General features: G+C 48.5%; 1 protein-coding gene across 5 annotated transcripts in view; it reads right to left on the bottom strand.

The window, feature by feature from the left end:
• The window catches only part of SEC16A (SEC16 homolog A, endoplasmic reticulum export factor), a 39,504-nt gene that overhangs the window by 2,151 nt on the left and 22,283 nt on the right, over positions 1-15,070 (bottom strand). For 2 of the 5 annotated variants that reach the window (XM_061603696.1, XM_061603697.1), the window contains exons 16-31: positions 14,774-14,879; positions 13,668-13,808; positions 13,274-13,387; positions 12,232-12,427; positions 11,706-11,948; positions 10,007-10,095; positions 8,934-8,981; positions 8,531-8,683; positions 7,119-7,196; positions 6,816-6,872; positions 5,228-5,339; positions 4,190-4,330; positions 3,136-3,230; positions 2,801-2,875; positions 2,204-2,263; positions 4-66 (exon numbers count right to left, since the gene is read on the bottom strand). In XM_061603696.1, the coding sequence (XP_061459680.1) occupies positions 4-66; positions 2,204-2,263; positions 2,801-2,875; positions 3,136-3,230; positions 4,190-4,330; positions 5,228-5,339; positions 6,816-6,872; positions 7,119-7,196; positions 8,531-8,683; positions 8,934-8,981; positions 10,007-10,095; positions 11,706-11,948; positions 12,232-12,427; positions 13,274-13,387; positions 13,668-13,808; positions 14,774-14,879 (1,771 nt within the window). The remainder of the gene's footprint in view (positions 1-3; positions 67-2,203; positions 2,264-2,800; positions 2,876-3,135; positions 3,231-4,189; positions 4,331-5,227; positions 5,340-6,815; positions 6,873-7,118; positions 7,197-8,530; positions 8,684-8,933; positions 8,982-10,006; positions 10,096-11,705; positions 11,949-12,231; positions 12,428-13,273; positions 13,388-13,667; positions 13,809-14,773; positions 14,880-15,070) is intronic. The other 3 variants (XM_061603698.1, XM_061603699.1, XM_061603700.1) reach the window with 3 other exon arrangements.

The following is a 15,070-nucleotide window of genomic DNA, read 5'->3' as shown; positions in this document are numbered from 1 at the left end:
TACCTGTGCAAACTGGGAAGGGTTGTAAAACTGGACCGTGCCTGCTGGGGGTCCTCCCAAAGGCAGCTGAGGAGGAAGAGAGATCTGGGCGTTAGTGAGATGCAATTTAAAAAAAGAGAGGCGTAGTCATTTCTTACAAGCTTTTGTACCCTTGACGAATGAAGGATTGCACAACAGCACCGGTGCCCCAAGATGACAGAGCAACAGATTGTTACACACGGATGCAAACACACACACAAAAGAAATAAATCCACGCATTTCTCCCAACGCTTTGGGAAGATTCCCATGTTGCCAACAGCAGCAATGCAGGGTTGTCGCCAAACAAAGGCACATGCACAAACCTGAAACGGCTCGTTTTGGGCAAGCGGAGCGGGTGGGGGAGAGAGGCTCCTTCAGCATGCAGAAGGAAGAGCAGAAAGGGTTAACTTGAACCCACCTGGTGGGCTTTCCCCTCTCAGTGCTCTCAGGGTAGCCCACCTCACAGATGAAAGTATACGACGCCAAAAGAGGGTTCCTTCGTACAGGGCTAGGGAACGAGATCTGTGCTTCTAAGACTAAAAGGGCCAAGCAAAGCGGGCTTGAAGGCTGCTCTAAATTAAACACACTTTTGATCTGCAGAATGTACAAGCCCCACATAATGTCCTTTCTGCATTTGCAAGGAGTCAGTGTTTCAGTGTGACAGCAGCGCCTGAGCTCTGGAACTCCCTGCTTACTGACACGAGGCACTATATATTTTAGACACCTGCTGAAAAACTTTTCTGTTTCAGCTGCCAGTGAGCTACCGTGCCAAATCCACAGTGCTGGTGCTAGCATACAAAGCCTTAAAAGACATGGGATCCAAGTACCTTAAGAAGCGAGTCCCCCAAGATCAACCATCTTGGGCCATATGATCGGCAGGGGAGGCCCCATTGGTGATGATGCCTCAGGTTGCTGCCCAGTTGGCACTGAGCCATGACAGGGCCTTCTTGATGGTGATTCCCCATTTGTGGAATGCCCTCCCTAGTGAGGTGCGCCTGTCTCCCTCACTATGGACTTTTAAGACACATTTATAGACATTCCTGTTTATCCAGGCATTTGACGGCTGCAAGATACTAGCTATGGCAACCTTGAAACGAGTGAGGGTATGTGATTTAAAAAAAAAATTCTTAATTGTTTTTAAAAGCTTAAAGATAGTTTTAATGGTTTTAAGTATGTTTTATTAGCCTCCCCTTTTGATGAATCCCATCAACTCCAGTCTCTACAGTCATACTGGCTGGGGCTGATAGGGAGATGTTGCTCCAAACATCTGGAGAATATCATCAGTTGAGGAAGGCTGGCCTAAACATTCAAACAAACAAATAAATATCAAATACAATCATCACCCTATTTTGGGGACTGGAATACAGCCAGGTCTCAGCCCGGAGCCATTTCTTTGGGCAACAACTAAGCAACTTGTGTTCTCCAAAGAGGTGGGATGTTCGACATATTCAAAATTCTCAGTAATTATTCCCTAGAGCAACATTAACAGAGAGGAAGCAGCAGCTGCCTGAGTCACAGGTAGGGATGGAGGGATCTGTCAGTTCCAGTCCTCTCAATTTCTTGTTTTCTAATCAAATTCAGGTCTCCACATTTCTGCAGCAATTTGCAATTTTTTTAAAAAAATCCTCATGAAAATTCAGCAGCAGTTTAGTGCAAATTTCTCCTAATGAACACATTTTATATGCAGCTAATGTATACATGTTTTCAAGCAATTTCTCCTAAAAATTGATTTTTTGTGTTATTTTCATTAATATATTTATTTTATGCACATTTCTCCTTAATATATGCATTTTTGTAAACACTGGTTGGAGAACCACATTGCAAAATTCAGATTAGTGTGAGTTTTGGAGGATAGCTATGTTTTTGGTTCTCCCATTGTTCCAGAAAGTGAAAACTTGCTAGATTTGGCTCGAAATGCGAACTGAATTGAAATTCTGGCCCATCCCTAGAGGCAGGCAGCTTCATCAGTTGTGACTCTCTGAAGACCCTCTTTGAAGGCTGGAAGGAACACTTCCATTTTTATGGTCTCATGTTAGTTCTGTGAAATGCAGGTAGGAGAAGATGAGTATTAAAAGTGACAGTACTGAGCAAATGTAAAATAAAAGGGAGGGAGATGGAGGGTAAAGAGAAGGAGGAATAAAATAAGGAGAGCCAGAGTAAGTTAAGAACAGCCAGCCAAATGTACCTGATTAAAATGCTGGCTTACTTCACTTGATAATGAGCTCATTGAGCTAGAGCGCGAAAGCTACAAAACAGCAAAAAAAACACAACACAGACAAGAAAAAGGAATCAAAACGTCATCATGCAGGCCACTGCCTCAAGCTCTCAGTTTTTCTGTTTCTTTAAAAGAAAATAAAAGCTCTCCCAGCGCCAAAGGTTAAATGATATGAACTACAAAAGGCAAGTTAGCTTAAATAACAAACGAACAAAACAACAAACGAGGGGAGTTGTTTGGTTAGAAACACCCAAGATGCAGCTCCAGACAACGCCTGCATACAGTTTCTAGACCTAGTGTGGTACCATTTAGTTTGGCCCGGAAACCTATTTTAGCAAGCCTTTAAAATGTTTTGTGCAGAGATCTCTTTAGTTAGCATGAGGGTCCGCAGGCGCAAGATGCCGAAACAGGTCTGGTAAGCCTCTGCCTCATATTTCTGGTTCTGATTTTAGAGGCAATACTAAACGTCCCACCCCCAGGGACCATCTGCTCATAAACCAGTTACCCACTGCTCAGACCACAAGAGTTAAAGAGGCCACCAGATGTGTCTGGCAAATGCAGACCTACCTCTCCAAGCTGGGAATCCTCTGGGTTGGATGGAGGTTGCTCAGAGCCAGGCGGGAACACGGCAGAATTTAAATACTCAAGGAAGAGAACAAAGCAGCAATGATGTAGCAGAATAAACAACAGAGCAGGACCACATGGCCCAGGAATAATGCTAACAACCATAAAAAATAATAATATGCATTTAAAAAAGGGAATTCAGCAAGAGCATTAAATGCTTTCATTAAAACAGAAATCCTGTTGCGGGATAAACCCAGACATGGCCCTATCAAGGGTTCTGTGGTGTCCCAAAGACATTGCCCAACAAGATCTTCTGCTTCTGATCATGAGGAACTTACTGGGGGTTCGGCAGCAGTTTCGGGGCTGGGCTGGCTTCCTGGCGCTGCTCGCCCTTTGGCTCCTTTGTCCACCAGAGGCTGCTGGTCCTCCGGAGCTGCAGGAGGAGGCCACAAGTTAGCAAACAAAACAAGCTCTGGACTTCTTTCGGTCAGGGTGGGTGAATGGACAGGCAGGGTGGTGGTGGCCGTAGTGGTGGTGTTGCACACAACCATGTGCACGGGAAATATCAAGACCAAGTAACGGATCTTTCAAGAAGAGGCCTTTGGCCTGGATACTGGCACAGAGGAAAGCTCCTCTTTGCCATCAGAGCAAGAACAACAGGCCCGTGGCCATCCCCATGTCGCCAGACAACTCCAGTCATCCACAATTATTGGCCAGGCTGGCGAAGAGGCTGATGGGAGTTGGAGTCGAACAACACCTGGAGGGCAACAGATCAGCCACCCCTGCTTTCCGTGATTTGCTAAGGAAACTGCAGACCGTCAGAATTCTTTTCTTGAAGTTTTTTCATCTTAAACTTGGAGGGGGGGGGAGATGTGTTGCCGTGCAAACATCAAGCCAACTGTTCAGGAAATTCCAAGATTCAAGAAAGAAATCCCCCCCACCTTTTTGTACAAGTCATCTACAGAAAATGATAAATACATATTTGGTCCCAGGCTATGGTCTGAAGGCACCTGAGGCCAGCTCCCTGCTGAAGCTAACCAGGGTCAGGTCTGGTCAGTGCCTGGATGGGAGACTGCCTGGGAACCATATGGAAGCCGCCTTGGGTTTCTATCATGAAAAGGAAGGCGGGGTATAAATGTAATTAATAAATAAATACATATAGCCCTCACCAAATCCACCCTCCAAAACGGCAGCTCATCTGAAGACTGTGGATATTCATTGCATTTTCTGTCTCCTCCTCCCTCAAAGAGCCTCAAGGTGAAAGGAGCCAGAGAATACCACCCTCTTTTCTTCCCCCCTTTTTTAATGAAGAAAAGGAAGCTATTGAGGGAGGAAGACAGTAGGAAGCTACAGGGAGGCCAGGCCCTCTTCGCCTCACCAGGCTTGACTCACCTGAGTTTGGGACAAACAAGTTTGCAGGGATGGGCATTGGGGCCAACGGAGCAAAGAGGTCCGAAGGGGCGGGGGCAGCAGCACCGGGCGATTTGGCCCCACTTGGATTCAGGATGTCAACGTATCGAGCTCTGCTTCCAGCTGGAAAGAGGCAAGCGGGAAAAGGAGGTCATGCTGCAGTGCAGGAGGCTTAATGCAGAGAGCAGAGGGTCGGGGTGCTGGCAGCCAGGAAGCAAGAGCAAAGCTCTCCCTGACCGTTGCAAGACCTACTGTGGCTGCTGCTCAGTAAAGCTTGGGGAGGGGCACAATGTATGCAAATACAAGGAGGAGCCATAAGCTCACCAGCAGAGCATTTGCTTGGAACGACAAAGACCCCCCCGTTTAATGCGCAAGGGCATCTTCCGGTGAGGCTGGGAATGTCCCCTGCCCAAAACGCTGGACACCGGTTGCGAGATGGACCAGCGGCCTGAATCAGTAAGGCAGCCTCCCGCGTTCATGATGTTCGTTCCACACTTGCAAGGAATCAACCCTTCAGTGCCTGCATTTCGAGACCCCCTGCCCACTCACATCAGGCAGGCTCCTTCACGGTACTCCTTCTGATGCCTGCTTAAAAAAATGTTTTGGCAAGCCTATCCAGGCATGCAGTCTTAACTTGCAGTTTGACTATGTAATTTTATTATGTATAATTGTCCTAAAATGGCTGACTTCATTTTGGTGAAAAAAATGCAGGCTAGCTTGTATTCAGCGTCTGTTTTTATTGGTAATTTTAATGTATATTTTATGCAAAGCACTAAGAGGTTTTGATGATTAAGCAGTATATAAATCCTGTTAAATAAAAACAAAAGGCATACGTACAAATCCATCCCTGCCTAGTGCATGCTTGCTTGGCACAGAATTTTGTATTGGGGTGGTAGACCCCGCCATGGAGCTTCTTGCAAATACACTTCCAATATGACAACTGGAGATGGAACCCAAAGCACACAAACTCCTACCGCCTCCTCTAATGCCCAGAACATGCCTCACAATGGTCCAGTTTACCTGCTCTCCTGGAGAACATGTTCACAGAGTTGCTGGGAGGTCCTCCTGTTCCAGATGGAACTGCTGGGGGGACCTGAGGGAACCCCACGGGAGGTGGAGGTGGTGGCTTGCTCTGGAAGAAAAGCAAAACATGGACCCTTGAAAGATCAAGGCTCCCTTGGACAGGTGAGGTTTGGTCCTCTTCCTTTTCTAACTCATCTCTGGGTCTGACCCAGACTACGCTTTGCACTGGATTGTACTGGGCATGACACATCAGAAGGGGGCTTCAGTGAGATGAGACAAAAGGTTCCCTCACAACATTCCCTTGGGAATGGCGCTGATGCACAGAGGACACAGAGAGAGAGAGAGAACGAACGAACACAGGCTGGAAGACTGCTGTTAGGAGGTCAGGTGTCATGGTAGGCTGGGGGTACTGACTTTCTTTCCATCCCTGCCAATGTGAGGGGGGGGGTCACAAGTGAAAAGCAGGAGGAAGAGTCTTGGCGTGTGCTTGCATGTGTGCTTAGGAATCTCCGATCTAAGAAAGTCCTTCCTCACGCAGCACATAGTTAAACTATGGAACTCACTTCCACAAGAGACAGTGATGGCCGCTAACTTGGATGGCCTGAAAAGAAGGTTAGACAAATTCATGGGGGAGCATAAGGCTATCAATGGTTACTAGCCACGATGGCTGCATTCTGCCTCTGAATGCCAAGGGCAGGGAACCACAGGAGGGGAGAATGCTGTTGCGCTCACATCCTTCTTGGGGGCTCCCCACAGGCATCTGGTTGGCCACCGAGAGGACAGGAGGGTGGGCTTTGGGCCTGATCCAGGCGCTGCATGGCTCCTCCAATGTGCTATATGCTGCCTCCAGTATCACAGGAGGTTTGCCTCTGAATACCAGTTGCTAGGGAGGTCAAGTGGGGAATGTGCTGTTGCACTCAAGTCCTCCTTGCGGCCTTCCCACTGGGCACCTGGTTGGCCACTCTGAGGACAGCGGCTGCCAGTTCATTTCCAGGCCCAAGTCAAAGTGCTCACATTAGTGTTTAAAACTCTAAACAACTTAGGCACCAAGCATCTGACAGACTGCCTCCTTCCCTACAGATTCTCTTGGGTGTTAAGATCGGCAGATGGGTCCTTTTTGGTAGTTCTACCACCCTCAGAAACTTGGGGGGGGGTTGGTGACCCAGAAGGGGACACTCTTTGTGGCAGCTCCTAGGTTGTGGAATTCCCTGCCCTGCTCCAAGAGAGGTGCACCTGACACTCTCACTATATAGTTTCTGCCGTAGGCTGAAGATGCACCGCGTCACCTTGGCCTTTGACACCTGAGACGTGTGTGTTCAGGACCCACCCTTTTCCAGTGACTGTAATTTTGTTTTTGACTGTTTTTAACAGGAATTCTAAATTGCTGTAATCTGCCCAGGGATCTGCTGGTGAAGGGTGGGGGAAAAACAAATGTAACCACAACAGCGGGTTGCTGGACTAAATGGGCCCCCTTTGGACTGATCCAGCTGCACCCAGGCTCTTCTTTGGCTCTTAAATGGTGATGTTCCTGCTCCACAGTTTGAAGGATATGAGCTAAAAATTTAAGGTCAAGCCCACCGTTTACCTCTTCTTCCGGTTCATCCAAGTTGACCCACCGCTGTTTCTTTTCATCCCAGACAATCTAGGTAAAGGTAACAAGAGCACAAGTTACAGCAGAAGAAACAGGCAGGCTGCGCAGGTGTGTTAAGAACCCAACTGCTGGGATTCAGAGATCAGCAGCCAGTCAGACTCCCCCCCCCCACACACACACACGTCTATGGACGAGGTCTTGATTGAATTAAAGGAGGCAAAGAAAAGGTGCTGGCAAAAAGCTAGTGCCCAGGGCAAGAGAGGTGCCAGGCACAATAACGGTTCAGAGCACCATTACCGATTTGTTTTTATCGTCGGGGAGATGAGCTTCATTCTTGCCTTTTCCCATCAGCCAGCCAAACCACGTTGCACCGCTCTAAGAGGAGAAAAGATGCTGTTTAGCTTGACCACACACCTGCTTGACTGCAAATGTAAAAAATGCACAAGCCATTTTGCTTCTGGTTATTTCGGATTTACACAGCGCCTGCAACTACTTTGTAGTTATGTCCACCCTATCTTTTGTGATTATGTGATTTTAGATTGTTTTTAACTGTTGTTAATGATGAATTTTAAAACTTTTATGGCTTTTGGGTGAAGGACGGGCAATAAATCTAAAAAAATAACAACACCAGGCAGCCTTCTCCAATCTGGTCCCCTCAAGATAAATAAATAAATCCATCTATTTATTTATTTAAGTATTTCTATACCAGTATATCATAAAATATCAGGGAGGTGTGCAATGTTAAACTATAAAACACCATTTAAAAAATAAGAATGCAGATGATCGTAAATGTGGCTGGCTAATCAAAAAGAATAATTAAACAGCCACAAAGGCATAAAAAAGTCAAAAGTCTCTTGAACTTTGCCAGAGGGTGCCTGTCGACTGTCTGCTGGAAGAGTGTTCCACAGTACTGGGACCAGTGACATTCAATGCCTGACTTCTGGTTGAGGCCACTGGGTCTCTGTTAACACTGGGGACAACTAGCTGCGCCCCTCTGGATGATCTCAGCAATCGAGCTAGGGTAGAAGGGCTCAGGTGGCCCTTGAGGTACCTTGGGTCCACGTTGTTCAGGGCTTTGTACATCAACACAAGAGCCCTGAGCCTGGCCCAGCAGCAGACGGGCAGCCTGGGCAGATGTTTCAGCAGAGGTGTCACATGCTGTTGCCTTTCTGCCCCATCAGAGTCTAGCTGCTGTATCCTGCACCAGCGGTTACTCAGCGGAAAACTGAGCTGGATATAACTCAATGGAGGCAAAGGACAGGCTGAACTGAGGCTGCCCCCAAAAGCAATCCACTGGCCAAGCTGGGAACAGAGACAAAGTTGCTCTCCCCCCCCGCCCCCCCAAATCTCCTCGCAGAGGGAGCAAGGAGGGTGCATGCAGTAATGGCCACCAGCTTGGACGGCTTTAAAAGAAGATTAGACAAATTCATGGAGGACAGGGCTAACAATGGCTACTAGCCATGATGGCTGTGCTCTGCCACCCTAGTCAGAGGCAGCATGCTTCTGAAAACCAGTTGCCGGAAGTCCCAGGAGGGGAGAGTGTTCTTGCACTCGGGTCCTGCTTGCGGGCTTCCCCCAGGCACCTGGTTGGCCACTGTGAGAACAGGATGGTGGACTAGATGGGCCACTGGTCTGATCCAGCAGGCTCTTCTTATGTTCTTATGTTCTTAAGGAAGCATTTCTCTCCAGCGCAGCCAGGTCTGACCTACCTTCCGAGGTGCTGGGTCCTTTTTGGTCTCCTTCCCTTCCAGGATCGACGGTGGGGGCGGGGAGGGCTGCTTTGCCGCGGAGTTCCGCCTCTCACGCCCCACAGAATGCACGGAGGATTCCGAGGTGGTCCGAGACCTCCGCCCACCAAAGCCCTGCGTGATGATGGTAACAAGCCGAAAGTGAACTTGAGAAGTGAACTTGGTTACTCAAGAGAAGGCAGCTTCCACTGAGGCCAAGGTGTCTGTGTGCATGCTTGCTTGCTTGATTTTGGGGGGCAGGAAAGAAGTTCTAACGAAGCATGGAGATGTGAAGTTATTAAGGAGAAAAAAGAGCAAGGTGTAAAAGAAGAAGAAAAAGAAGAAGAGGCGATTCAGGGAGAACAAGAGTTTACTGGTGGCATACCATGTGGACTGAAGACTGGGAGGTAGATCTGGATCGTCGGCCCGAGCCCTGGTTAGATAAAAAGCCAGCAGGTGAGCAAGCAGCTAAGCCCCCTTCCTAACAGCAGGGCAGGGGCAGGGCTGTGCAGCTCCCTTCAGCTACAGGCGGGGCTTGTCCAGTGGCAAGACAAAGGTAGATCATGCGGCGTGTGTCTGACCCAGCAGGGTTGCACTGAACCTTACCCACCCGGCTTGTCTGCTCTCTGATGGAGTGGAGGAGGAGGATTAGGCTGCTCTTGGGAACCCAGGAAGCCCAGCCTGACCTCCAGGACCAGGGAGGGGGGCCTGCCTTGGTGACACAGGAATCAGACCCCATCTAGCTCAGTAGTGTCTACACAGGCTGGCAGCAAAGGCTCTCAAGAAATTCAGGCAGGGAGTCTCTCCGAACCTTACCTGGAGACACCACGAGGGACTGAACAGGAGATGTTCTGCAGGCAAACCAGCCCTTCCCCTTTCTGTACTCTGCTCAGCGTATGCTGAGTGCACATGCACATAAACACACAGGACTGTATTCAACTAAGTCCTACTCAGAGCGGACGCCACGAAATAAATGAACCTAAGTCAGTCTACTCTGGGTGGGACTAGCACTGAAAACCACTCATACATGGGCATTCACCAGACACTGTCAGCAACACACATTTTTCTCTATTATATCCAGCTATGTTTTTACTCAGAGTAGACCCACTGAAATGAACGGATCAAAGTTAGTTACGTCCATTAATTTCAGTTGAGTCTACTCTGAGTGTGACTCACACTGGATACAACCCTTTGATTGCACACACACTTACAGATGGGTAAAGGTGCCCATCATCATCTGGATGGTGCGCCAACAAGCGCCAACACCCTTGACTGCGACAGGACTGAGTAAGTGAAGAAGCCAGAGTTGGCTTCCCACAAAACCTGAGCAGCCAGAATCTGGAGAGGAAGGAGGGATGGGTGGGAGCTTTCAAAAAGGCCTTGGGCCAAATGTGGCAGGAAAATAATGGCCACTATAAGAATGGCCTTTTTTAAAAAGAGAGAGTAAGAGAGAGATACCATGCTTGCCATCTTCCCATAGAAGTCCTCCTCTCTGGGATCCGGTCCAGCCTTCCAGACTTGAGACTCCTGTGGGCTGCCATGCACTCCTGAGACATACAGGACAACAGAGAGATGAGTGGAAACAGGCTGCAAAATTATCACATCATGATAGGGCATCAACGGATGCCCAGCTCTACAGTTGCAGAATGCTAGGCAGCCAGTCTCAATGCACGAAGATGCCCAGCGATTCCATTCATAAGGAATCAACGGAGCTCATCTTACAAAGGAAGGCTCCTCCCCGTCAACGCACAGGGAGAGATGGAGGGGGAACGGACAAGTCTTGATCTAGAAACAACATACAGGAGGGCTGATCCCAACCACCCCTCCTCGCCCAGCCAGATGTCCTTCTCCCAGCTGCAACTGCAACTCTCCACCCACACAGGCCCCAGGGTTGCTCATGAGTAAACATGGCATCCTATTCCCGCAGTGCAGGGGGTTTGTTTATTTTAATGTGACGCTCACAAGGCGCCATTCAACAACTAACATATACAACAGAGGTTCCCAAACTGTGGAGCGTGGCGGTGGCCTGTGGCCTGCCCACATCAAATATCCATGCTAATGTTTAATTCTATTATCACTTCTTTCATTTCTTGTATTTTTTTTGTAAAAATAACACACAACGTAAGAAATAAACAAAGCAATGACAATACAATTTAACAGCATACAACGTGGAGCACAACTGCTACAACAGGCATAAAAAAGCCATTCTGAGACCATCCCGTGATTGTCAAGTGGTCGTCGGGGGAAATGTCTGGGACCCACCGGCAGGAAAAATATCCAACAATAAAAATCACCTGAACTCTTGATATTCTGATGTTTAGGCAGCCGGGGGGAGGAGGATGGTGCATGGGGAAGAGAGAAGCTTCTCTGCCCAGCGTGCCTTGGTGGGGATGGAAATGTGCTCCCCCCTTCGGCTGACCTCCGTGGATTAGTTGAGGAGAGGCTGAGCAGGAGGATTTGTGTGTGAGAGATTGTGTTGTAGGACTGGGGGCAGAGAGAGGTGTGTGCGTGTGTGTGTGGGGGGGGATTTGCATGTGGCAGGTGTGAGGCAACTTTTGGCCCCCCAGATGCTGCTGAACAGCAACTCCCATCAGCCCCAGCGAGCATGGCCACTGGCCAGGTTGATGGGTGTTGTCGTCCAGCAATATCTTGGGGGCCAAAGGCTTCCCCACACCTTGGTGTGAGCATTCCAGCTCCACCCATTTTTGGATCCCCCGTCAATTTCCCCTGAGGGACTGCGGCTCCTGGGTGGGCAAGGACACAGCCTAGCTCTAGAGAAAGGCAGCGCATGGCCAGACCCACACCCAAGCTGTAACACACCGCTAGAATTTAAAACAGTGAAGCCACCTTACATCAACCTCTGTTCCTTCAACGGGCAGAAATCCCAAATGAAACCTTACAGCGTCCTTAGACGCTGCTCAGTTCCCCAAGGGGAAGAGGTCTCATGAAACAGCAAGAGCCTCTCTGGGCATCATCCTGCATGGAAGCTGCAACACACTCTCCCCTTTGATCACAACTGTGCAGCGCAGGACGCCAGCCGGTGACCAGATCTTTTATGCACGTAGGTCCACCCGAAGCAGCTTTGTCAAGGGTTTGTGGCCCTTAGAAAGGAGAAAGGCACAGACCCCTCTCCTGCCTCCCCAGCATCAGGACAAACCTGCTTCCTGGTTGACCTGCTGCTCCTGCGGCTGAAGCTTGTTCGCTTGAGAGGATGGCCCTGCTGGTGGCCCCATCGCCGGCCCAGGGTACGCAGGGATCTGCTCAGCTCCATAGGGATGGAAGTAGCCAGGCCCTGGCCCCACCGAGGAGGGGGCCACAGGGTAGAAAGGAACAGCACCAGCAGCCTCTTGATGGGAAGGTAGCGCCGTGGTGGCTGAGCTGTCAAGGATAACCTGGGGAGCTTCAGAGGGAATAACAACATAAACATCCAGGGTGTTTGTAATGTAAGATAAACTGGGGCCCAGAATGACTCGCTGTACTAGCCAAAAGGAGCAAGCTGGACCCTTCTCAACACCAAACACAGCGAGGCCCTGAACTGGCAGCTCACAGGATCCCAGACAAAAACAGCCCCTTGCCGCATTCAAGCAGTGTATGCTGGCAAACAATCCCTCTTTGTTTTTTGGAAAAATTCTCCCTGCTCCTCCGACTTTTTGCCCATGAAGAGATGGGTGGGGAACACCTACCTGAAGGCATCAGCTGGACACTCGGCTGCAAGGGATGCCCTACGCCAGCCAGCAGCGGGTTGTCGGAGCCTGAGCTCACTTCCTGGCCAGCTCCCAGGCCCTCACTTTGACTCACATGGTCCAGTTCAGAGCTTGGTGTGCTGCAGTGGTATGGCTGGGGTGTGCATCGCCCTGCACTGTAAGTTATGCACCCCTCCTGGAATGAGAATGACAGGTGGCAGCTTTCGCCCAACAAGCCACCTACACGTTACCATCTCCTAGGCCCAAAGACCACCACTGTGTGCAAGGCTGATAAGGGTGAAAGGCCTCTCTCTCTCCCCCCCCCCCAACAATCCCTTAGCCATAGAGGGAGATTGATTTGGGATTTGACAGTGTGCTAGAATACTACATTTGAGCATAATGCTTTAGAGTACTGATGTGTTCAACTGATGTGAGCGGGTTGATCATGCAAGGATATGCCTGATTGAAATGGAATGATACGTACTTTTTGCTGTAGTGAGATTAAGTTGTGTTTACTGCTGTGTAGGGGGCTGGGCATTTAATTGGATTAATTTGTTTGATCAATGATTGATTTATGCATGGTGGTCAGGAAGAGCACACTTTTTCTTTTGCCTAATAGTAAACCATGTTATTTAAAAAGGTGGAATGTATACTTTCGTTGATTTTAATTTCTAGTATTTTACTTCCTGATATTTATAGAGAATATTTTGTTTAACAGTGAGTTTACTATGAATTTTCTTCATATTTTTTGTGTCTAACATTATGTCTAACATTTGTTTTGATACTTAAAAGGATGCTCTATTTAGTTGTTAACTGTATTTTACAGAATGGAGCAATCCTCTGGCATTTTTTGTGTTTGCTGTTTATTTAAGATGTTTCAATCTATGTTGTAAACCAGTTAAGAGGTTTGCTTAAATATAGGCAGCCTATAAATTGTCCAAATAAATAAATCAGCCACCAGTCATTGTTTACATAAACATAGCTAAGTAGTTACAATTGCTTGGGATCACACATCTAACTTCTGGAAGGGTGACACACTCACCTTAATTTGTCCATCTAAGCTTCGAAGGTGCACCAGCCAATCAGGCTCAATAAATAATTCCTGCTCTGGTTTCTCTTTTATCTGAGGGTCAAAGAGACGCAACTGGGAGGATATCTGCAAAGCAAAAACATCAAAAATAATAAGCATTTGGAGTAGGAGCAGAAGTAAGTGGAAAGAGATTCTGGGTCTGCTATATCGATTCTCAAAAGGGCAGGCAACTGCTGTGGATTCCATCTTGATACTCTCTCTCTCTCTCCCCCCGCCCGCACTGCAGATATCACAGAGGACTGCGCTGCGTTTAGAGGGCCCCTTCCAAGCCAAGCCACACGGTGCAGAGCAAGGCAGCTGCCTTCACCACCACCACGTAAAACGTGATGCCAGACCATACGCATACCTGGATCAGCTGGCTGATAAGAACCGGGGAATAGTAACATGGGTTTCTAAGGATGGCTTTGGAAATCACTTCATAGTAATGAAAGGCTTGCGCGGCAAGTCCCACCTCGGCCAGTCGGCAAGCATAGATGAACTTGAAAACCTGCAAGAAGCAACAGGGTTCAAAGGCTGGGGTGGTTTTGGAGCACGACAGTAACAGAAGCAGCAGCATTAAAGGCAGCAGCGCTCCCCTTGTCTAGATTCTGACCAAAGGCAGTGCCAAGGTTCTGCAGCCTCAGGGCCACCTATTCTCCAGCCAAAACCAACAAGAGGCCTGGTGCCTAAGCCCATGCCTCTTCCCCCTCTTTTTTCTGCCATTTCCCCTGCGCCACCCCCCCCAAAAAAAGCCCCAGGTGCTGCTTCCATTGCCACTTCTGTCTTTTTTCTTCCCTGCCTCCTCTCTCGTTCCTGCAATGCAGGTATTTGGCCCGGAGAAGCAAGATGTCCCTCCTCTCCCCAGGAGGGTGCATGCCGACTAGGGCCTTTCTCTCAGTCACAGGTTAAATTGGCCAAGAAAGTGCAGCCAGTCACTCTGATCCCAGATTCTTTCACAGCACTTGGCTTTTGTTGCATGTAAGAAGCAACCTCAAGGGTCAGGCATTTATTTCCCACCCTTCACCATGAGGTTCAAGGATAGGTTACAACAAATCGAAAAGGCAATTTTGAAACAGATTAAAAAACTACCCCAGTTTTAAATCACATATAAAACCACTTCCAAAATGGGACAGAGCAATATAAAACCTGCAAAGGAGGTGGGTCATAGAAAACAAGCCCACCCAAAGGCAAAGACAGGTTACCCAGGGGGTGAAGAGTGCCCACCTGATTTCCTGCCTGTCACAGCAACTGAACTGCTAGATGCTGCATGGTTTTTAATTCAGTGCATTCCATTGAATGCAAAAAGTAATACAGCAAAAGCGGCAATAAATAATACAGTTGAAAGGAACTATGAATATTTAACGCGGACGTGCCAAGGACCACCTGAGCGAAGCTCGCAGACTAGAGTTTGGGAACTCCTGAGATCCAGACTGCCTTAACTCCAAATAAAACCAGGGAAGAGACAACTCAAACCTGGAAATTGGGCAGACAGCACGGCTGAGTCCCCAGTGACTGTGCGTATTCGTAGGCCTCTGTCCTCCTGACAGCTTCATTGGTAGCAAACTTTGAAAAAGGTAAACTGAAAAAGGTGCCGGGGGAGGAGGAGGAGAGAAGCACATTTTGTGAATGAGACTCGGGCACCTACCAATATTTACCATCTTGGTTGGCAACAACTTTTACTTGAGGGCCATTAAGTGTAGTGGTTAGAGTGCTGGCCTACGACCTGGGAGACCAGGGTTCGAATCCCCACACAGCCATGAAGCTCACTGG

The sequence above is a fragment of the Rhineura floridana genome, chromosome 20 (genome assembly GCF_030035675.1).
Source record: "Rhineura floridana isolate rRhiFlo1 chromosome 20, rRhiFlo1.hap2, whole genome shotgun sequence".
Classification (NCBI taxonomy): Eukaryota; Metazoa; Chordata; class Lepidosauria; order Squamata; family Rhineuridae; genus Rhineura; species Rhineura floridana.
This window is presented reverse-complemented; position numbering and strand designations above follow the sequence as displayed.